Source organism: Esox lucius, chromosome 22, assembly GCF_011004845.1.
Source record: "Esox lucius isolate fEsoLuc1 chromosome 22, fEsoLuc1.pri, whole genome shotgun sequence".
Lineage (NCBI taxonomy): Eukaryota > Metazoa > Chordata > Actinopteri > Esociformes > Esocidae > Esox > Esox lucius.
In genome coordinates, this window is record NC_047590.1 from 17243172 (window position 1) to 17265849 (window position 22678).

Consider the following 22678-nt stretch of genomic DNA (forward strand, 5'->3'; position numbering starts at 1 on the left):
AACCATGTCTACCAATCAACGTCATGATTCCGGTGCAATTTCTCCTCGACAACGGGACTAATTAAGCCACAATGGGAAGAGGAAGTGATGTCAAGCTCTGGTAAAGTAGTCACCATGTCAGTACGATATCCAACAACTCATGTGTAATCGTTGTGTTGGGGGTAACTCTGATCTTATTTTGGTTTGGCCTGGATTAAGTAAAATGCTAAGTTGTCTTTACAATGCCACATGCTTGTCTTTAGCTAGCTAGAATCCAGCAAGGGTGGATACAGTACAAAACAATCAGTGTGTTCACCTTTTTGAATTGAGAATAATGTGTAGAAAAGAGTTTGCTATCAAATACAGTGCCACTGAGTGTAGGGCCTGCTGCAACCAGGGCTACAGGGCTAGCTTAAAACAGTGCAGTTAAAATTAGAACCGAACCCTCCTGACAGGATTTCTTTTATTTTTTTTATTTATTTTTTTACTTCCTGGGGTAATAAAACCTTGACATAACTATTGTCTTTCACAAAGTCATAGCTCGTGTAGGCTATGTATATAATATATTTCTATTTTTTGTCATATAGAACTCTTCTATAAACAGGATATGTAACTAAATAGAGAGTCGCTGGAATCACGGTAATAAGAAAGGCCATTCACTGATCTCCATCCCAACGTGTGATGAGGACCCCCACAGAAAGTGTCAAATACATACTGAGCAAGTGGCACGGCTGTACAGAGAACAACACAAAATGACCAACACACCACAATAATAAAAAGTATGTTACAAACCAGAGAACTTCGACAAAAATGGAAGTGCTCGCACACTTGAGATCACTTATTAAGAAAACCAAGAGGAAAAAGTTGATGGTATAGACAATCGAGTAGCTTGATGTGGAAATTATAGTTTCAAAGATGGCAAATGAACATGGTTGTATTGCCTTTGCAATATGTTCAGTATTCAGTATTCATGACATGATGTTTATATCACAACAGTAACTAAGGTAGTTGCCACTTGGCAAAACAATAATTGGAATTCAATAATTGAGAAAAAGTTCAGAGTAACCTCTCGGACAGTGTACTTGGTATCAGAAGCCTTGTGATTGGGCAATTTGCGATACTGTGTAGGCAAGTTACTAGTGGTACAAAGGAGCTAGATGCAAACTCATGCTTTGGCTTTTTTTTTGTTTTGTTTCACTTGTCTACTTTTTGGATCACCTAACCTTGCAAACGACAGTTCTTTCATGCTTTTTTTTAATGATAGTAAAAAATTAAAAGTTCACATAGCGATTTGTTGTGTTAAAGGGAAGCTACATAAGGCTAAATGCTAACCTTCAACAGTGCTTTATGATTCAACTGGAAGTTCTGAACATCTAAAATGTTTGCTGGCAACTACCTTTTGAAGCCTTTTTACAGAAAAATATATCCATCCAAAAGTATAATAACTCTTAAAAGAGGTTGTGGGAGACACAAACGTTGTCTACGTCACAATCCTGGTAAACATGCTGAAAGAATTCTTTCCTCCACCCTGTCTTCTTTCAGACAGGAAAACGACTCCCTCTTCCTCTCCCCTGATCAAAAACATCATTTAAGGCAATCTTCATTTCTGAGACAATCCTGAAATCCATCAGCTTCACAAAGGCACTCTCTCATTGGTGGACCCTCCATCACAGAACTATCGGCTGGACCAATAAGGCAACGAGCCAATAGCCTTATAACCCAATAACAAAAAGGCTGCTTGCTCTATGGCCAATCACAGTCACGTCTCCTGGCTCTTTCGGCAAATGACTGTCCAAAATGGGGCCTTCCTGTCGCCTTCTCTCATTAGTTGACGTCATCTTCCCTCCATCAGTACCATATCCTCCATTTACGGGGAAAAAAGCAGGAGAGAAAAGAAAAGTCCAAGCTGAGTGTGACAGCCGAACCTGCCCTGTCCTTTGCCTCCGTATTTGGCCACAGGGCTGTTCTGTAAAGCGCCAGAACTTCGACCTGTGGGAGCGTTTCTTCCGCAACAAGACGACCGTCTTCCACCTCCACTCTGAGTACCCACGCCCTGCCTCGGTGCTAGGTTACCCCTTCCAGGGCAGCCCTAGTCTGACCGGCAGAAACAAACGTCTCGTTAGAGTCACGGTAAGCTGACCACGCTGAGCAGCCTGGCTGCAGCGCTCCGTCAATTCAGTCCTCCGCATTGTATCCCCATTGACTCCCTACTCTGAGGCCGAGCCAACCCCTCTCCCTCTTTGGCAGAGGAGCTGCCAATCAAGGTGATTGGCGCTGATTGTGGGGGGGCGGGGACTAAACGAAAGGGACAGTTGAGAATCTCCAGAAGGAAGTCTCCCGAGCCGCAGAGGCCGACGGTCACGTTGCGACGCCCTAACGCTTCCCCTCCTACAACGGCGCCTCCTCCTCCATGGGTTCCTCCTCTGACCTGCTGGAGGGAAACAGGAAGAAAGGCATGTCAACGAGGGGCGATGTCCTTCCCCCGCTCTTTAAGCTCAGTTCGGCTTGGATGTTCAAAGTGGCTGAACTGGAAGGCGGTGGCAGAAACCTACCTCTGTTTGTTGGCAACAGAGAGGGAGGCCATGGCGCTCACTGTCTCGGCCTCCTCGGAGTCACCCCTCTGGGCCTCCAACACAGACAGGCCCAGCCTTGGGGAGCCGCGCTGCAGGGAGCGCCAGTACTTACCTGGAGAGAGAACGGAGCGGGGAGAACAGTGTTAGAGGCAGAGCTGGGGGACTCGAGTCACATGACTTGACTCGAGTCTGACTCGAGTCACAATTTTCAGGACTTGTGACTTGTTAGATTAAAGTATGAAAATGACTTGCCTTGACTTTGACTTGAGAACAAGTTACTTGAGACTTGACTTGAAGTGGAAGATTCGACAATGACTTGAACTTATAATAAACAAACAGCAATATTTTTTTATTTTATTGTGACGTCAGCACCACTAAATCAGCGTATGTGCCTTTAACGCTGCACAATTTTAACCGCGCCAAACATGGTAGAAAGTAATGTTAGTCGAGCTCCACAAATAGTATCGTTTGGATACAAGGACTTTGAACTGGACCGTGTGAATATAAAAAGATTTGCCAGATGCAAAATATGCAACACAAGAGTATCTGACACGACAACAACAACGTCAAGTTTCATTCGTCATTTTAAGAACCTCAAGGAAAGGTAAGAAAGTAATCTCTTTATATTCAGTTTCACTAAGATCTACAAATTAATATTTTCTGTTTGTCATAATTTGTCCTTGGTTGCATATTATGTTTTAGTTTTTTTCTTGTTAGAAATGTGACCATTATCATTACTGAATACGTCTGGTAAATAGATGTAAGGGAATTTGACTATAACAGGGGCATAGCCTGAATTTTAATGTTGATGGGCATCTTAAAATGAGCGGGCATGTATATTATTACATGTAGGCTATAATGTCTGTATTAAATGTGCGCATTTTCAAGTGTTTGTGGACTGCGTGTGGAAACTAAAAAGCATTGCGCTTACACCATAACAGTTAACTTTACTGCTTGAAAGGCAAACATGGAGGAGCCGATGTGATTACTAGCACCTAAACATTTCAAAGAGTTTTTTTTTACTCATACAGACAAGAATAATTACAGCATAATTACATATTAGGCAGTTTTTCAGTCACAATAATTAGTTTATAAGGTTGTTATTATTAGCCCTTATTACATGGATTGGCTGAATTCCAGTGTAGAATGCGTGTTATTTCTTGATAACAGACCTTTGCCATGAAAAACAGCGCATTGCTATGGGCGCAGCAGGATTCTAACCAGAGACGGAACAGACTATTTACTTTAGCAGAAGCACTACAATCGTTTTTAAATCAATAAATTCCTTTTTAAATCAATATTTTGTGTCAAATTATTGATTCATTTGGTAGGTAGCCATGTAATAAGTGGGATAAGGTATAGCGAGGCGGTTGTTATAGCGAATACAACCCCTTCAGGCTGATTCAAGATCCCTCCGCTTCGTCCCCCCAAAGAAATTCTACCGCGGAGGAGAAAAATATTAGATTTTGAAATCGAGCTTCGCACCGAGCGCACGTCAGAAACAGAAGACAGTGTGTGTGTGACAGTGTTTTTTGCTAAGAATAAACTCGACAGATTACACAGTGTAGCTGTGAATGTGTACATATTGAGAATTAATATTATAATATAATTTGTAGCCTTCAGTAAATTAAAAAAGACCAACTTTAGGAGGAAGAGACAGGGCAAGATAAGGATACTGAGAGAAAACGATAGAGTGATGGAAATGAGGAGAGAGCAGGTATTGACAAATAATCTACTGGCCGCTGACATGGTTTTAAAGCTATTTTTATTTTTAAAAAATGGCCTTCAAAACAAAAAATGCACATACGTAGATCAGAAAACATTTTTTTTTTTTCTCAGGGGAGCCCCTGAATCCCCCTAACATTTGGGACCTCTGTGATTATAAAACCCTGCGTTAATACTAATAAACAGCCGATATCCTAATAATATGCATGTTAACATGCAACTTAATAGTGAGAATTAGATCTAAACTAAAGTTTTACATTATTTATCATACACAGTGATATGTTACCATATTAACTTGCATAACACTGAGAATTTGAATAATTTTAATGTGATGATCAGATGCAGATATCGAAATCAGAGAATTCATAGGTTTGGCGATTGGCAGGTGGATTATTTATTTTCAACAGTGGATTTGGTTGACTCAAAGTGCACCGATTAATGTATTTATCTTTAAAATGTAGAAAAAAATCTTTAGGGGGTGCATGCCCCCGGACCCCCCTAGAGGTACTGAGCTCCATCCAAAATACTGTGGGAATCACAGTTTATATGAAAAATAAAAACATTTATTATCTTAGAATTAAAATATGTTAAAATATTTCTAGGAAAAAAAGTGCATATACTGATCGGGGCTGAGCCCACCTAATATGAAAATCCAAGAATAGCCCCTGGTGTCCCCCCCAATGTTAAAAATAAATATGTATAGAAAAAATGTACCTCTATTTATTTTAGTACTGTGACTTGACTTGAAACTTATAAGGACTCAACTTGACTTGCTTAGGGTGAGGACTCGACTTGACTTGCTTAGGGTGAACCCTTGAGACTTGACTTGCTTGATTTATCTGAACTGTGATTTGAGACTTGACTCGAGACTTGATGGTTAAGACTTGAGACTTTCTTGGACTTGACCATTTATGACTTGTCCCCATCTCTGGTTACAGGGAATGACCCCGGGAAAAAACCTGGACAGATTCTTCTGAAGACAGCAAACGAGGCATCAACAGAAGTCTGAAACGTGTGTTCTAGTGTCAAAAATGAATAGAAAGTGCTAATAGTGGAATTATGGTCTTAGTCAGTCTCAAGGAAAACGGCTTTATGGAAGTTGCGACCCGAACTGCATCACAACATATATAACAGCTGTAATTGCTACAGTTACCAGTATCTAACCATTGGCACAGAGTGAGAGACAAAACCAAGCTGTCTCTGTTTGAAAAAAAAGGCTAGTCAAATTTTTTATAGCATTTTTTACCTGAGAAATACTGCTCCAAACCGCATGGTTTTTAAATTGTCTGCATTACAGGCATATTACAGGTTTCTCGAGTTATCCTAGACGAATTCTGTTTAACTATATATCTTATAGTGCCTTAAGGGGGACAGATATCAGTAACCGCCCCTTTAAAGCGCTTCTCCATGATGAGGTAATGATCATGTGACCTCAGGGAAATCAGACTTTTCTAAATGAGCAATGAGGTTCCTTCTACTTACTGTGTGTTTCGATGACCTTCTCTATGGAGCAAACGGCGTTCTGGTTGGGTCTCTGCTCCAGAGTGGCCTGGGAGAGAGGCTCCAGCTGAAGACGACATCCACACACACAGTGTCAAATCTCCATAACCCAGAAAAATAACTCACGCTACTCCGCCTTACCCGTCCGACAATTCTCTCCCTCGTCCACCTTGGATAATTCCGCCTTCAAACCCACCCCCGCGCCCACCCCCGTCCTCACCGGGTTGCCCAGCAGAGCAGAGACGCAGGCCTCTGAGGCATCACAGATGGCCGTGAGGTCGTGGCCGCCCTCCAACGCCAGGACCACGCGACCCTCGGCCAGGGTCATCAGCTGACGCGTCAGGTACCCGAAACCTGCACGAAGGGCGTGAGAAGGGAGCGAGGGGCAGAAAGAGGCCTATTAACAGACACTAGAGTCACACCCACAGTACATGGCTGGTTGTGGACCGGAACAGGACAGACTGACACGGCAGCGTCTGCTAACATGGTTCTAAATTATGATACCCCCAACTGCCAGTTACCGTGCCAACGTACATTTGGCGGAGAGGTTGTAGCCGCCTAGGGGAGGAGGATGTCCCTCGACGGCATCGAAGCCGGAGGAGACCAACACCACGTCGGGGGAAAACTCGTTGGCTATGGGGATCACTACAGACCTAGAGAGACCCAGAGAGAGGCACAGAGAGAGGCACAGAGAGAGGCACAGAGAGAGGCACAGAGAGAGGCAAAGAGAGAGGCAAAGAGAGAGGCAAAGAGAGAGGCAAAGAGGGAGGCAAAGAGAGAGGCAAAGAGAGAGGCAAAAAGACCCAGACAGAGACCCAGACAGAGACCCAGACAGAGACCCAGACAGAGACCCAGACAGAGACCCAGACAGAGACCCAGACAGAGACCCAGACAGAGACCCAGAGAGAGACCCAGAGAGAAGCAAAGAGAGAGGCAAAGAGACCCAGAGAGAGACCCAGAGAGAGGCAAAGAGAGAGACCCAGAGAGAGGCAAAGAGAGAGGCAAAGAGAGAGGCAAAGAGAGAGGCAAAGAGAGAGACAGAGTTGGTCAGGGAATGAATGATGTGCGTGTGTATACAGTGGTAAATGTGGTGTGTGTATTTAAAAGTGTTACCTGAAGGCTGCCAAGTACTCTGCGTCTCCCATAGAGGGCTCCAGACCCCCGGTGAAAGCCATGTTAACATTGAACCCTACGCCCGGACCACTGCCCACCTGTCAGACAGGGAATGGGAGGGATAGTTATGATAATACACACACACAGCCAGACATGTTGATTTGACCTTCGTCATCATTACCTCATCGGGTGCTCCGCTGCCGGGGAAGAAGTTTCCGTCGTCATAGCGATGCAGAGAGAGGTACAGCACATTCGGGTCGTCGTAGAACGCCTGCTGGGTGCCGTTACCGTGGTGAACATCCTGATGGACAGCACACATTGCCAATAAACGGAAGTGAAATATCGCACTAAATATCATCATGTCTTTTTTATTTTGTCTTCAGGCATATAGACAAACAACTTTCTGTTTAACATTAAGACAAGGCTTCCTAAAGCCCCAACTCACCCAGTCCACTATAAGGATCTTGTTGACGTTTAGTCTCTGTTGGAGTAGTCGGGCTGCGATAGCTACTGAGTTGAAGTAGCAGAACCCCATGGGAGTGCTCTCCTCTGCATGGTGTCCAGGGGGTCGGACCACAGCAAAGCCGTTCTGGGAAAGACGTGCAAACAACAAAATTACCCAAAACCCCAACTAAGTGGCAGGGAGATTGAGTACATTCGCGGAGAAGAGAGGTGTAATTGTGTAAAGTGACCTAGTTTAATAGAGGAGCAGATGGATAGAGAGATGGGACGTGGAGACGCGGAGTGTGGCGTGGACTCACCTTCAGCTCTCCCGTGGCCACTTTGAAGACCAGCTCCACCACAGATCCTACAGCCAGACGCGCTGCACTGGAGGAGTGGACCTCATTCCATATGGTGTCACTGTCCACCTGAAACCATCGCAATGACATTTTAATAACATGGCCACATTTTAGTTGTCAAGACCTAAGACGACGGCCTGGGAAACACCAATTCCAATTTGTTAACTCCACAACCCAGTACCAATGTGGAGACACATGACCCCAAATGCTAATCAATTCTAACATCTGAGCATATTGCTGGTGTCTTTGGCTTATTTACAGTGAGTGGGTCAAGTCGCTGTCATCGAGAAAAAGACGGCAGATGTTCTAAAACCAGGCCAAACTATTCAAATGCATGACTCTGATTGGACAGGCAGAAGAAAACAGACAGAAGAAAACAAGGGACGGGCGAAAGCAGGGAATGGGTGGACAACCTACCCCGACCCCTCCACACGGAAGCCTGACAAACATGGGCGTGACGGAGCAGTCCAGCTTCTGACGGAGGGGGTTGGTACCATACAACAGGACATGGGCTTCAGAGTGGACTGTCTGGAGCTCCTCCAGAGTGGCCTTCCTGCCACGGATACACTACACACACACACACACACACTCCTATTACATTTTGCGTTGACAGCAAAGGTCTTTGGAAATTATAAGCAACACTCAAACGTCAACAACTACTAGCTTTGACGCCATCCGCCTTGATTTAAACAGAAGTGAACCAGGAGGTTGGGAAGTGAGCGTAGAAACAGAGCAGGTAGACCGTCAGTTACCTCACACTGTCCCCTCAGGCCGGTCTCCTGCAGTCTGGACCAGATGCTCTGGATGCGCCCGGCGTGTTCTGGGTGGATGTGTGTGTTCCCGCACATGCACTGGTGCTTCTGCATCAGGGAGTCATACACCAGCCCTGCAAGACAACACCGGGGCATCAGCGAACGTGCGCGCGCTCAAATAAAAAGGTGTGAAAAAAGATGCGACCGCTAACCTGTGGTGAAGCGTGGTTTGGCTTGAGGCTCGGGGGGCGGGACGGAGATGGGGAAGGAGGAAGCGGAGGCCGGAGATGACTGGGCCCTGGAGAGGGGGCGGTGGCCAGGGAAGCTGATTGACAGACCAGCTGCCTCTATGGAGGCCTGGTAGTTTCTCAGCTGGTGGATCCTCTGCTGCTCCAGAAGTATGGCCTGCTGCTTACACACACACACACACACAATGTCACATGAAACTTTCATCACATCCACTCGGTGGCAACGCTGAAGGAATCACAGTCTTTGTAATGTGTTTACAACATTTGGCCACAAGGTGGTGGTCCAGCAATGTGAGGTGAACTGAAACACCTGATATCACCAGTCTGCAGGAGACACACAACAGCCGAGACACACAACAGCGTAAAAGACGCATGGCTTCCTCAAATGAAGTACAAGGAAACAACGCACACTAAGACAGGAAATTGTACATTATTGCCCAAGAGGGTCATTTGACAATTACTAATGAACTAGCTAATTGCGTGTTTGTCTTTAAGTCTATTGACCTGCGGTAGTTACCAACTCTCCTGACAGTTACTCTCATATTCCTTCCTTCTTCCCATACCTGTCTGAAAAGCAGTTCCTGCTGCATGTCCTCCTCTTGGTCCTCCTGAAGGTCTGGGGGCTCTTGTTTGATGCTGATCCCACACGGGAGGCCTCCGTCCTGGGGAGAGAGGGCCTGGTGCTCCCTGAGCTCCTCCTCCGTCTCTTCTGGGTGACTCTGGTGCTGGCGTCCGCCGGTTGGCTCACTGGGCTTGCCCATCATCTGAGGAAGAGGGGAGGGTATGGTTCAACCGTTGTATAGTAGGAGGACTAAACACAACACAGTTTGAACAATGTGTAAAATAGTATATTTATTGCATAGGTAGCCCTCTAAGAATGTCTCTATCTTAATCCATTCAAATGTTAAAAGGAGGTTTGTACAACTCCCCCAATAGTCAAAGTTATGTCTCTTAAAACTAATTGTTGCTTATAGCTGTAAGCATTTATTGCACCTATGAGCAATGATGTTTATATTCCCGACAGCTATTAATTACAGCTACTTGGTAAATTGTTGAGCTCATCATCTTCTCAAATCAGGAAAACCTCCAAATATAAAAGTAAAATAGATGTCCATTTTGAGAAGGTTTGAAGGTTTACAAGATTACCATTTTCAAAGTTACATTTCATTCAGCAGGTCACCATTACTTATTTAGCATTTCATGCTAAAAACAGTAAGGACCACGACGTTCATTAAAATGTTCAATGCTCTGAAACCTACAACGCTGTCAACTGAACTCAGAGTTACTATTAGGTTACAAAATCAGACAGTTTGGATGGATGGTGTTAATGAAATATTTGGGAAACCCACCACTGACCAATTTAGAACAAAACTATACACATTTTCTCAGGAGCATTTATTTTATAACACAGGGAACTGAAATATCATCACCAAAGCAAGTTTTCATCGTCTCTGGGCAGAGTAGGTGGAAAACCTAGCCATTTATATTGACATGCAAGAATTGTTATTTTGTACAGTTGTTAGAACAGTGTTGTTAATAATAAGAAAATGATGAAAGATTAGTAAAAATATAACAAGAAACCAGGCAAGCCTAGTTCAGCCGGCCCACAATAGAAAGTGTTGCCACCTCAAGATTCGAACCCGGGTCACCCACATGAAAGGCTGTGTCGTTAACCACTACATCACGGAGCTGTACATTCACTGCCTGTCAGTATAGCCTCTTGTCTCTATCTGTATATCCTGAACAAATCCTCTTTAGCCACTGGCCGTTTTAATAGTTAATTGGCCATTCGTGAATGACATTGATACAGATAAACTGATTAACGTTTCTTACTAAGTTTACCTCCACCACAAATAGCGTCTATGTATGCCATTTTTAAGGGGTCAGCGGGGGCCAGTAAGGGGTCTGCGGGGGCCAGTAAGGGGTCTGCGGGGGCCAGTAAGGGGTCTGCGGGGGCCAGTAAGGGGTCTGCGGGGGCCAGTAAGGGGTCTGCGGGGGCCAGTAAGGGGTCAGCGGGGGCCAGTAAGGGGTCAGCGGGGGCCAGTAAGGGGTCAGCGGGGGTCAGTAAGGGGTCAGCGGGGGCCAGTAAGGGGTCAGCGGGGGCCAGTAAGGGGTCAGCGGGGGGCCAGTAAGGGGTCAGCGGGGGGCCAGTAAGGGGTCAGCGGGGGCCAGTAAGGGGTCAGCGGGGGCCAGTAAGGGGTCAGCGGGGGCCAGTAAGGGGTCAGCGGGGGCCAGTAAGGGGTCTGCGGGGGCCAGTAAGGGGTCAGCGGGGGGCCAGTAAGGGGTCAGCGGGGGGCCAGTAAGGGGTCAGCGGGGGGCCAGTAAGGGGTCAGCGGGGGCCAGTAAGGGGTCTGCGGGGGCCAGTAAGGGGTCTGCGGGGGCCAGTAAGAGGTCTGCGGGGGCCAGTAAGGGGTCTGCGGGGGCCAGTAAGGGGTCTGCGGGGGCCAGTAAGGGGTCTGCGGGGGCCAGTAAGGGGTCAGCGGGGGCCAGTCGGGGTCTGCATGGGTCTATGGGCCAGTCGGTCTATCAGACTCTTTGAGTCAAACACTTCAGACATCAGTGAAAGCTGCTATGACCAGAACACAAAGCTGCCAAATGAGCTCCACATACCCTTATCAATACATTGTGGCACTGAATACAGCCTCGGTTCATGAATACGAATCTAGATCACTATGCAATAACTGCTGGGAGCCGGAATACGGGCCAAAGGAGACAAGGTGGTGCGGGTCATCATTTTTAGCCTGGTATAAGGCCCAGACCACGCTTCCCTCAGTCCCCAGTGGGCTGAGACTCATTCACTTTCAATGGGAAGAGTTCTTGATGCGCAACCTAAGTGAGAAAACCAACTTTCCCTTCAATAGCTTGTTAAAGGGGAAGAAAAGGAGGGTTGAAATAAAAAGAGGAAGGGAGGGACGGTGTGTGCGCCAGGAAAATGAATCAGTCATAACATTCTGTACAGGGAACATCCTTTGGCAGGGTTCCTGTGTGTGTGTGAGAAATGGGCCAAAAACAGTGCGATGGTCTACTAGTAGGCAGACTTGAAAAGTTTTCAGCGAGCTAACTTGCTCTGACCCATATTATTATGGTGTACAATTATGTAAGTAATGAAACACTAACGCAATGTCAAACATCTGCAGGCGAAAAGGTCTCAAGATACTTCATCAAACATTTGGGGGGGAATCAAAACACAGCAAGTACGTGAAAGAGAGGGCGAGGGGGCAGACAGAGAAAGGAAGAGCAAGAGAGAGTTCAGAAAGACAGAGTGCAGACAGAGAAAGATTGCAGAGAGTGTGTGTTCCTGCCAGGCTCATGGCAGGGTGCCAGCGGGACAGCATTGACGTCAGAACCCTCACCAGCTACCTCATCACCCATCCTCCTCTACAAACAAGCTGCTCTTTTTCCCATCTCAACTCCCCCCACCTCTACCCCCCCACCCCACCCAACCGAACACTTTTTCTCCCAGCTCTCTTGTTCGCCCTTCTTTTTGTTACCTGCCAGGCGATCTCTCTATTCTGACGCCTCTCTGCTCTCTGTTCGAATGGGGAAATAGTGAACATTTCAACCCGGGAAAGGTAGTGATTTCTCAGCAGACGCAGAATGATTGCAGAGCCACAAACCAATTTGGTGATCTTTTCATCTTGCCCGCAGGCACTTTGAAACCCCCTGGACGTCACAAGCGTTACTAGGGTGAACGTTGGGTTTCATTAGGAACAGTCCCGGTTCTTCAGAACGTACGGTGCGTTCTGACCTAAAATGCCCGTTTCCAGTAAGGATGACAGAAATACAGAGACACCCTCTCTCTGAATCCCCATGTAGTGCCCCACCATTAGTGCCCTTATAGGCCCTGGCTGAAAGTAGTGCACTACAAAGTGCTTAGGGTGCTATGTGGAACAAAGCCTCTGATGCAGTGCTTTCTAACAATAGGGGAGAACTCCACATCACCTAATGCCCTGAGCAAGGCAGACTGATAGATATGAACAATGTGGCCCTTTAAATGCCCATCTGGCTTACTCCAGTAGATCAGTGTCACACACACACACAGTAACAGATACCCAGGGCCGAAGGGCCGGAGATGCTCCCACCTTAAGGGAGTGCTGGAGAGAACGCGGAGAGTCTTATAAACGGTTTAGGGATGGAGACCCTCTACTGTAAACCAGCAGGGATGTCACCTCAGGGCATGAAACAGATGGAGGAGGAGAAGCAGAGAATCCCTGGGTTCACCCGCTCACCACTCCTTCGCTGAAAGAACGCATCGTATTACGGCCAGAACAAACCAACCAGCGCCCAGCCCAGCCGCCTGCTTCCTGAATGACCATATTGGGCCGGGTTTCTTAGAATGAGCAAATAAACAATGCCACTAGGTCAAATACAGTGAAAAAATACAACACATCCACGCCACACAGGCTATTGTTTGGGAATGTTTTACCAATGTAGTTGATTTGTTTTAACACATTTGTTTTAACACATTACATTTAATACAATATGATTTTGAATGTATTTTAAAGAAACAATAATGCCAACCAGTTCACTTACGTTGGTGAAGTATCAACTCTATAGTCGTGGCATAGTTTATTTAGCAAAATCCTTGCATTTTGTTAACTGCGACGTGGCGGCAAACATAATCCGTTTTATAAAGCAGGCTTTACCATGTCTTAGACGGGAAACATATCTCTGTATTGTGACACTGCTTTTGTTATCCATATTTGTCTTTTAACATTGATTTGGGGACCGTGACGGCTTGAGGCACCATCTTCTCAACTTGATTCAGCCCATCTTTCACACTCCTCCAATTCTGCTGCATGATCGTGCCTCAAGGGGTGTAGAAGAGGTTTGTTGTCCTGCTGAGTTTTGTCTTATGACAGTTATGCACAGGAGAGTGGTTAGTTCTTTTGATCTCTTAAAACTACACCGCCTCCATACAAAAGAGCAAACATTGGTGTGTTTTCTGGAGGTTATTTATTCTTAATGTCCATTGTGAGACAGACTGTTGCTTTAGGCGACTTCCTGGGTAACTAAGACAGGAAACGCTGTTCTGGATTGTGATTGGTGGATACATTTTAAATGTCCTCACGCTGTGACCAAGGAGCGCTGTGCTAGGGATACTGCGCTAAAAATGAAATACGAATGAATCAAGTTAATGTGATTCATCGGCCAACGCTACCTGACTCACACTCCCAGTTCCCTGTCCCAAAAGGACCCAAGTCATACTTACCCTAACTCCTAACCCTAAATCAACTCCAAACTTAAACCTAAATCTAAGCCTGACCATAACCTTAACCCAAGTCTCACCTAGCCAGATTCACCAGTGGATGCTTAATTTGTGCAGACTTCTGGTTTCCATCTCTCACACGTGCTCACCCTTAAGCCAACCTACCCCCTCCCCCCTCCTCGCCGTCACCCTCCACTACCTTGTTGATGTGGAGCTGCTGCTGCTGGAACTGCTGCTTGTGTTTCTCCAAGAACTGCTGGTGTTGCTGCTGGACCACCAGCTGCTGCAGGGCCTGGGCGTTCTGCTGGGGCAGGGGTGCCGACTGGGTCCGACCCAGGGGACGGTGCTGCCCGCGCAGCTTGTGGATGGAGGGCGACTGGAGGGACTGGAGGCCGTCCACACCTGGGGGCAGGGGAAACGAGCACGCTTAATACCGCCAATACAACTGGCTCGGTTAATTACGTAACAACAGAGCTGAACGGCGGTGAATAGCAGCACAGTTACATAAGCCTGGCAGAAGCAGAACCTTCCGCGGTCTGCCAAAAACTGAGCCGCCATTCAGTACACCAAGGACGTGTCTGTCACCGGTATTCCAGTGTCCCTCTGCCAGAAAATACACCTGTCTGGGACAGCGATTCAATGGATGTGTTGCTTCAATGGAACAGTTGGCACAGTACAATACCCCCGTCCTTCATGTCACGATGGGGGCCCATTTACACAGCTTAGTAGAAGCTGATGAAAGGAAGTCTGTCAGTGAAGGGGGTGTTCGGTTAAGGCAGCACAACAGTTTACTGGGACACATTGTGTTTCTCTCTGTCTGTGTGTTTCTCTCCCAGTCGGGCCGGTGTCCCTCCCAGTCGGGCCAGTGTCCCTCCCAGTCGGGCCAGTGTCCCTCAGAGTCGGGCCAGTGTCCCTCAGAGTCGGGCCAGTGTCCCTCAGAGTCGGGCCAGTGTCCCTCAGAGTCGGGCCAGTGTCCCTCAGAGTCGGGCCAGTGTCCCTCAGAGTCGGGCCAGTGTCCCTCAGAGTCGGGCCAGTGTCCCTCAGAGTCGGGCCAGTGTCCCTCCCAGTCGGGCCAGTGTCCCTCCCAGTCGGGCCAGTGTCCCTCAGAGTCGGGCCAGTGTCCCTCAGAGTCGGGCCAGTGTCCCTCCCAGTCGGGCCAGTGTCCCTCCCAGTTCGAGGGAGCAAATTGTGTGTGTGCAAATGTCTGAGTGTGTGTGTCTGTACATCTGTGAGGGTGGGCATGTTCTACTAAAAGTCAGCAGTAGGTATGGCAAATATGTCACTGTGTGGGGCCGTCCTCACTTGCTTAAGTGTTAGGTTAAGGAAAAACTTAGAGACATTACTTCATTAGATATTAGGGCTAGGTTAAGTTTAGGCTTTTGGGGTTAGGTTTAGGCATTAGGGCTCAGTTAAGTTTAGAAATAAAGGTTAGGTTATTGAGGTTACAGTTATGATTAGGTTAGGTTTAAGATTAGGTTTAGGGAACAAGAAATGTTTGTGTCTCCACTAGGTTTGTAATACAGGACTGTGTGTGTGTCTGAATGTCTGAGTGTGTCTGAATGTCTGAGTGGGTTGTGAATTTCTGAGTGGGTGTGAACATCAGTGTGTGTATGTGCGTGAATGTCTGAGTGGGTTGTGAATTTCTGAGTGGGTGTGAACATCAGTGTGTGTATGTGCGTGAATGTCTGAGCGTGCAAGTATAAAATATCCATTGGTTCTCCATCCGAGCACCATCCTATCTCTGTACCCACCAGCCAATAGGGGTCCATGTGTGCCAGTCTGGTCTAGCAGGACCATGTGCTGCAGCAAAGGGCTGTGCCCGCCCACGCCCCCTCCGTCGGCCAGGTAGGAGGCCAGGTGGGCCCCGCCCAGGAAGGGAGGGCTGAGGGAGAGGCCCGGGTGTTGTCCTCCGTCCGGCTGGACTGACGTCACCTGGACATGGGGGGATGGGGGTCAGCATATAAGTCAATCACATATGACAGTTCAATCAGTCGCGCTTGTCTGGGGCTACAACAAAAACGTGTACGGTCGGAGAACCTCAGAGCGTGCCCTCTTCCCACATATTTGATAAGCAAACAAGTCATCTTTCATGTCTTTGATGGGGTTTGTCTGACCAAATTCAATCTTATGGCATTGTTCATCCTCAAACAAAAGCCCTTTTGTGAGATGGAGATAGAGACTTTACGTTGGAAGCAGCTGTTCCCGTGGCGGTAGCAGGCAGCCCAAGGGTGATGTTGGGAAGGGAGGGTGAGGTGTACAGCGACAGCTGGCTGAGTTCGCCGCCACACAGGCGCTGGGCCAGGGACACCTCGACGCTGTTGGAGACCGCCACGGTCATCCCGTTCTCGCTGGGGATGTTGCTGATGCTGCTGTTGTTCGGGGAGCTGGGACCGGATCCAGGAGCGCTGTTACAAGCGGAATCTGGAGGATGTATCGATGGCACAACTCGGTTTAGACCCGGCAGAACCGGCCAGGCGTTACGCCCGGGCAAACGTATTAGAGGCTCCAGAAACGGCAAGCTGCGTGTCATACCGGCCATGTCCAGTGAGCGCTTCTTGGCCGTCGTGATAGGGCTGTCCCGGCGCCTCAGCAGAGGGCTGCTCCGTCGCTCGCTCACCTTCTGCTTCAGGCGAGAACGCAGCTTCAGGTTGGGCTCCGAGGCTATGGGACAGAGAGAGAGGTGGGGACGAAGTGAATGAGAGCACGGGTATGGTCGTCTGACTACACGGCGTTTAAATCCACAGTTCAAATGGAAGGAAATTGTTTAAGACACCTGAGAAACGGATACGCCTTCAAGGCTCAAAAATTGATTTAAGAACGTAGATCTTATTTGATGTAAACTTGGGGTGGCGCAATAGCTAACCTCCTGTCCAGCCAGTCCACTGAAATGCGATTAATTAGGCCGCAGTTATGGTGAACATCACTGAAGATGAGCTTGATGCTCTTTTACAATAATTATCAAGGGCCTTATTCTGGTGACAGGATTATTGATGTCTGGCTATTGTCAGACAAATAAAACTAATCTCATCATGTAGCTTCGGGTACACAACCCACACTGTCTATAGCCTGTTTGCACGCTGTTGGCTAGAGCCCAGGAGCTAAGACCAGAGTTGGCAAATTAGCTCTTAAACAGTTTTTGTGTCAAAACTGAACATGGATTTGAAACACACTGGACAGTCATGTTTTTTTTTCAGTACTTGACATCTATTTTACCTTGTAGCTCATACTTCATCAGTTTGGGAACGGCATTGTTCCGATCAATCAGCCTATCTTTTACGGAATACTGGAAATCTACTTTATTCCTGGTTAGTTTTCCATTCGATTTGGTTTTCTGTTCTGTTCCCTGAACCAGTTCAAAGACCTTGTCCTGAAATAGCTTTTGCATAGCCTCCCAAAAATGTCAACCGAAGTAAACACACCACTGTTTTGTTTAACAAAATATGACAAGGCAAAAGTCATTCAAACGGGGTCCATGGTCAAACTGACTAATTATAGATGGGAAAAACCTCTTGTAGCGTAGTGTACATTGTCATGGCCTACAAAATGACTGCGTTAGTCACATGACTCCACTCCCAATCCTCCCATTGGCTAAAGGAGTGTAAAGTGTTGGGTGGAGGATTAGATCAGATTTCTGGGAGCCATGTCGCCAATTACAGCGGGCTTTGTCTGTGTGCATCCACTGGAGAGAATGGAGGAAGAGGACAGAGGCAGAGAACGCAATGTCACATTACCGCGCTCAACGACAGAGCTAATGTTCTGTTTACACTGCACCGCCAATCACGGCCCTGTGAAACCAAGAGACGTCCAGCACTAATCTTCCAGCCAGGACTGTGTTTCAGGCCTTTAGGAATAACCTTCAATAGCCCCCACTCACTCGCTTTGTGTCTCTCCCTCCCTCTCGCTCCCACTCCCTCCATCATTTTGATAATGTTAAACAAGGGGCAGTGGGAGTAATGACGCAGGTTAATAGGTCACAGATAATCACGTACGGCGCTGCTGAATAGATGGAATGACCCGTTCATTAGTGGCCATGCCAGGCTGGTATGGGAACCAGCCACGCTACCTCTGCGACTCTGGGGACATCAGGTGCGGTCAGAACCGGCCTGTCAACTAGACTCTGGGGACATCAGGTGCGGTCAGACCCGGCTTGTCAACTAGTCACACTTTGTTTGAGTGGGTATCCTTGCAAGGGGACCGTAACGGTCACTTCCTGTGCCGGCCCTGGGTGCGTTTCCAGTTCAGGCTGGCATAGTTCGGGCCGTTTTAATAGCTAGAGATTGTAGGTATTAAACCATATTAACCCTGAGTGTCTAGAGCTGGGCTGATCTTGTGTTCCACTTCAGATTCATTTGCAGCATTCCTAATTGCTAGATGTAATGTATCAAAGCCCATGGGCCGATGGCATGTACAGCCTGTTCCATGTTGGCTGAATAAACAGGGACATAAGTTAATGGGAGGTCTATGTCCCATTGATGGAAGTTGGAACAATGCCTCGATATGAGGACACAGTCCTATAGTCACAAACCTGTATGAATGGGGGAATGAGAGAGAGAGAGAGAGAGAGAAAAATAGATCATATTGGAGTGGAGGGAGTATGGGGCGATTTCCTATTCATTAAAATCTGCCATCTGGCATTTCCAGTGAGGAGTCCAAATCACACACCCAAAAAATGTACAGCTAATGGACATCTGAACAAATGGAACAAAACAGTATTTACAAAGTGAAACAAGAAAAGAAACGCGACTGCACCATTTGAAAAATACTTCCTTAACCCGGCAGAAAGAATGTAGTTGCATAGAAGGAAGGTTTGAGTGTCTGTGTGTGTTGGAGGGTGTGTGTGTGTATGAGTGTGTGTTGGAGGGTAGGTGTGTGTTTGAATGTCTGTGTGCGTTGGAGGGTGTATGTGTGTCTGTGTGTGTTGTTGGGTATGTGTGTGTGTGTATGTGTTTGAGTGTCTGTGTGTGTTGGAGAGTGTGTGTGTGTGTGTTGGAGGGTGTGTGTGTGTGTATGAGTGTGTGTTGGAGGGTAGGTGTGTGTTTGAATGTCTGTGTGCGTTGGAGGGTGTATGTGTGTGTCTGTGTGTGTTGTTGGGTATGTGTGTGTGTGTATGTGTTTGAGTGTTTGTGTGTTGGAGAGTGTGTGTGTGTGTGTTGGAGGGTGTGTGTGTGTGTGTGTTGGAGGGTGTGTTTGAGTATGTTTGTGTGTTTGAGTGTCTGTGTGTGTTTAAGTGTCTGTGTGTATTTGAGAGTGCGTGTGTGTTGGAGGGTGTGTTTGTGTGCACGTGTGTGTTTGTGTGTGCGTGTGTGTTGGAGGGTGTGTTTGTGTGTGTTGGAAGGTGTGTGTGTTTGAGGGTATGTGTGTGTTTTAGAGTGCGTGTGTGTTTGTGTGTTGGAGGGTATGTGAATGCGCTACATTTGGACTGCTACGGGTTGTGTTAGATGCAAAGCGCCATGTTTAAGAAGCTATTCTAGCTGGGACCAGCTTGGGTTTAACACACCAGAACCCCATACATAGTGCCATCCCGCCAGGACGGACCCATCATTGTCCACAAGCCTCCCATGTTAGTGGAGAGTTCTGTTTGGTGCACACTAGCGACAGTGCATTGTTTTGAACGGAACGTTTTAATTCCGCTAACAGCATGTGGGCCGGGATGTTCCAATGAGACGTCTGATGGACTTCCTTCATGTCCACCACTTTTGAACAACTGTAGTTAAATGCACATGATCCAAACCTTAACCGAACCTAAACGAACTGTTAAATCAGAGCTGTGGAGCTGTCCTTGATCGATTCAGACCTGGGACACCAGGTGAATGTAATTAACCACCAGGTACAACAGAAAACCAGAAATATTCTGGGTCCCCAGGATCAGTGTTGAGAACAACTACCCAAAACTCTCTTCACTCCTTACACCTCTGGTCATTTCATTTCCTCTGATCCTATCATTCACTCCTATTCCCTAACCTATTATCCAAGCCCGTCTTAAACCTCTCCTATTCCCTAACCTATTATCCAAGCCTGTCTTAAACCTCTCCTATTCCCTAACCTATTATCCAAGCCCGTCTTAAACCTCTCCTATTCCCTAACCTATTATCCAAGCCTGTCTTAAACCTCTCCTATTCCCTAACCTATTATCCAAGCCCGTCTTAAACCTCTCCTATTCCCTAACCTATTATCCAAGCCTGTCTTAAACCTCTCCTATTCCCTAACCTATTATCCAAGCCTGTCTTAAACCTCTCCTATTCCCTAACCTATTATCCAAGCCTGTCTTAAACCTCTCCTATTCCCTAACCTATTATCCAAGCCCGTCTTAAACCTCTCCTATTCCCTAACCTATTATCCAAGCCCGTCTTAAACCTCTCCTATTCCCTAACCTATTATCCAAGCCTGTCTTAAACCTCTCCTATTCCCTAACCTATTCTCAAAGACCGTCTTAAGCCACTGCTATTCCCTAACTTATTCTCCAAACCTGTCTTTTCTAAAAATCTCCTACCCCCTAAGCATTTCTCCAAGCCCGTCTTAAACCTCTCCCCCCTTTAGTGGAATAGGGCCAGTGTTAACTGCGGTCCATCTGCAGCCTTGAGGCTTCTCTCCTCTTCCACCTTTCCTTACCCCACACACCCCGTTCTATGCCCCCCCCCACCCCTCCAGTCCGGGTGGAATGTGGTCTCGGTGGCCAGTGTCAACTGAGATGTATCTGCAGATGGAGTCAGCCTTGGGGCTAGAGTCAACATGGCCGCGCTCCGTCCATACAAGCCCAGCCTGCTAAGTGAATAATTATACTGGAAGACCACCGCTTCACAGCCTGGCCCGACTGGGCCGCACCGTTTTAGTTTAAACATCGTCTACTGTCAATAACCTACTCCGCTCGGAACAAGACACGGCTCTTAAAATAACATTTTTTCGGTTCACTCCGGGAGAAGGGTTGAAGGTGCATATTTCTCGCCATAGAAACGGTGAAAACCTTGACAGGGTGAAATAAGGGTCTCTTCTACATATCGGGTTCCCTTTCAAATAGACCCTGGGAGTCCAGGCCAAGCCAGCATTAGCAATGGATGCTTGGCACGTTTGGGTTGTTAAAGATATGCATTGTCAATATTAGTATCTGCAGGTAATCTACAATTCAAATATCTCTTAGCTTCTCAGCAGTGCTTTGCTGAGGTGAACTCTGTTACCCTAACCCCCCCCCCCCCCCCATACAGCCAGCAACCCGTCCACAAACAGCCTTACAGTAACTCTTAGAGCTGCGGGGACTTCATACAGCAGAGATCCTGACAGCCTAATTTTGGTTTGATTAATGGCGAGAGGCTTTAATACTATCTAAACTGGGGGAGACGTGAGTCTGCATAGTGCAACTGGACAATCCTGTAGCGCAGCCAGATGTGTGTGTGCGTGCGTGCGTTACCAGTCTTGCGGAGGGGAAAGTCATCCCTGGCATTGTAGATTCCCAGGACCGGGTGGTTGTAGACTCCCATGCCGGTCTGCGGAGGTGAGCTCTGGTCCAGGGAACTGTGCTGAGTTTTCCTGCATGAACACGTGATGAAAAAACACTGTCAGCGAGATCTTCACGTGACAACGCAGAGCGAGTCTCAATAGTAGCGCCCTCGCCCCTCGCAGAGGGAGGCCAGTCTTGTCATGCAGCAGTGTTTTTAAGTTTTCGGCTTCAACAACACAGCGAAGTAAATCGCCAGCCACCACGGTGGCCACGACTTACCAACAGTGCCCCAGGGTCCAGCACCAATTGGCTGGACGTAACTGGGCCTGGACATATTGCTCATTTGTGACTCCTTGTGGGAGGTCGGGTGCATGCAAGCTCAGTCTTGGTTGCTGGTCGTGGACTGAGTTCACCTCCTGCACGTGAGCAGTCGAAAACCACCAAATTGAGAAAGCCGTGGGATAGGAAGCGAGGTGTGCCCCAAGTCTAAACCCGGGTCCTCACACCTTGCATAGGATTACAAGGCGAGTGCGTCTCAATAGTCCATAGCCTCTTCCTCAGACCACATATAGGATCACAGGGCATGGTGGGCCTCAGTCAAAATACTGGTTGTCACTCCACACACGGGGGGACAGAAGTGGGCAGGCAGGCTGAGGTGCTGGGTCTCCAGTCAGCCCCAGGTGGTGCTGGAAGATGGGCAGAACTGGTGTCTGTCCCGTGCGGTTGGCTGCTGCTATAAAGCCGGGCCTGTTCATGGGCTGTAAGGTAAGTTTGGCTGGCGCCGGCCCAAACCCATGTTCTGGTCTGGTGAACACACTCTGTGGTGTGTTAACCCCCCACCACCACCGCCGCCACCACCACCAACGCCTCTTCTGAAGCTAGAGTTGACAGGCTCTTTACATGGAGCAATAGAGGAAGACAGAGGCACACACTGACTGGAAACCAGTGGGTTATAATGGCGGTAACGCTCTGCTTGGGGAAAAGTGGTTTACGTTCAAGCTAGATGATTGAACAGGGAAACTCCCGACATCGCAGAGCCGTGATCACACAGTATCTGCTAATGAGTTCCATGAAGATGTTAGACAACATGAACACAGACTAATATGAAGCGTGCGAGCACTGAGCACACACGCACACACGCACGCACGCACACAGACCACAGCTGGATGTGGAATCCACGGCTCAATAATTAACAGTCAAGGCTGAGGAGGGCACATCGTGAGAGCTCCTCTCAACAGGACCAAATATTCTGCCGTGGGTGGGATCTTTCATCTCCGGCCCGTACGGCTTCCCTCGCAGACCCACTCTGCAGTTGGCAGACAGGACGGCAGCGGGCGCAGGCCTGCG

The 22678-nt window shown here is 47.6% G+C and overlaps 1 protein-coding gene across 6 annotated transcripts in view; it reads right to left on the reverse strand.

The window, feature by feature from the left end:
- Nucleotides 1–445: 445 nt before the first annotated feature.
- The window catches only part of LOC105023749 (histone deacetylase 4), a 57255-nt gene continuing 35022 nt past the window's right edge, over nt 446–22678 (reverse strand). For 4 of the 6 annotated variants that reach the window (XM_013139814.4, XM_020042416.3, XM_013139813.4 and 1 more), the window contains 18 exons: nt 21302–21420; nt 16432–16560; nt 16085–16320; nt 15651–15831; nt 14099–14301; nt 9254–9454; nt 8655–8853; nt 8443–8576; nt 8108–8257; nt 7652–7759; nt 7336–7479; nt 7072–7191; nt 6891–6988; nt 6312–6430; nt 5998–6131; nt 5760–5844; nt 2532–2664; nt 446–2410 (listed from right to left, as the gene is read on the reverse strand). In XM_013139814.4, the coding sequence (XP_012995268.1) occupies nt 2368–2410; nt 2532–2664; nt 5760–5844; nt 5998–6131; nt 6312–6430; nt 6891–6988; nt 7072–7191; nt 7336–7479; nt 7652–7759; nt 8108–8257; nt 8443–8576; nt 8655–8853; nt 9254–9454; nt 14099–14301; nt 15651–15831; nt 16085–16320; nt 16432–16560; nt 21302–21420 (2536 nt within the window). In that variant the 3' untranslated portion in view covers nt 446–2367. The remainder of the gene's footprint in view (nt 2411–2531; nt 2665–5759; nt 5845–5997; nt 6132–6311; nt 6431–6890; nt 6989–7071; nt 7192–7335; nt 7480–7651; nt 7760–8107; nt 8258–8442; nt 8577–8654; nt 8854–9253; nt 9455–14098; nt 14302–15650; nt 15832–16084; nt 16321–16431; nt 16561–21301; nt 21421–22678) is intronic. The other 2 variants (XM_013139815.4, XM_034289713.1) reach the window with 2 other exon arrangements.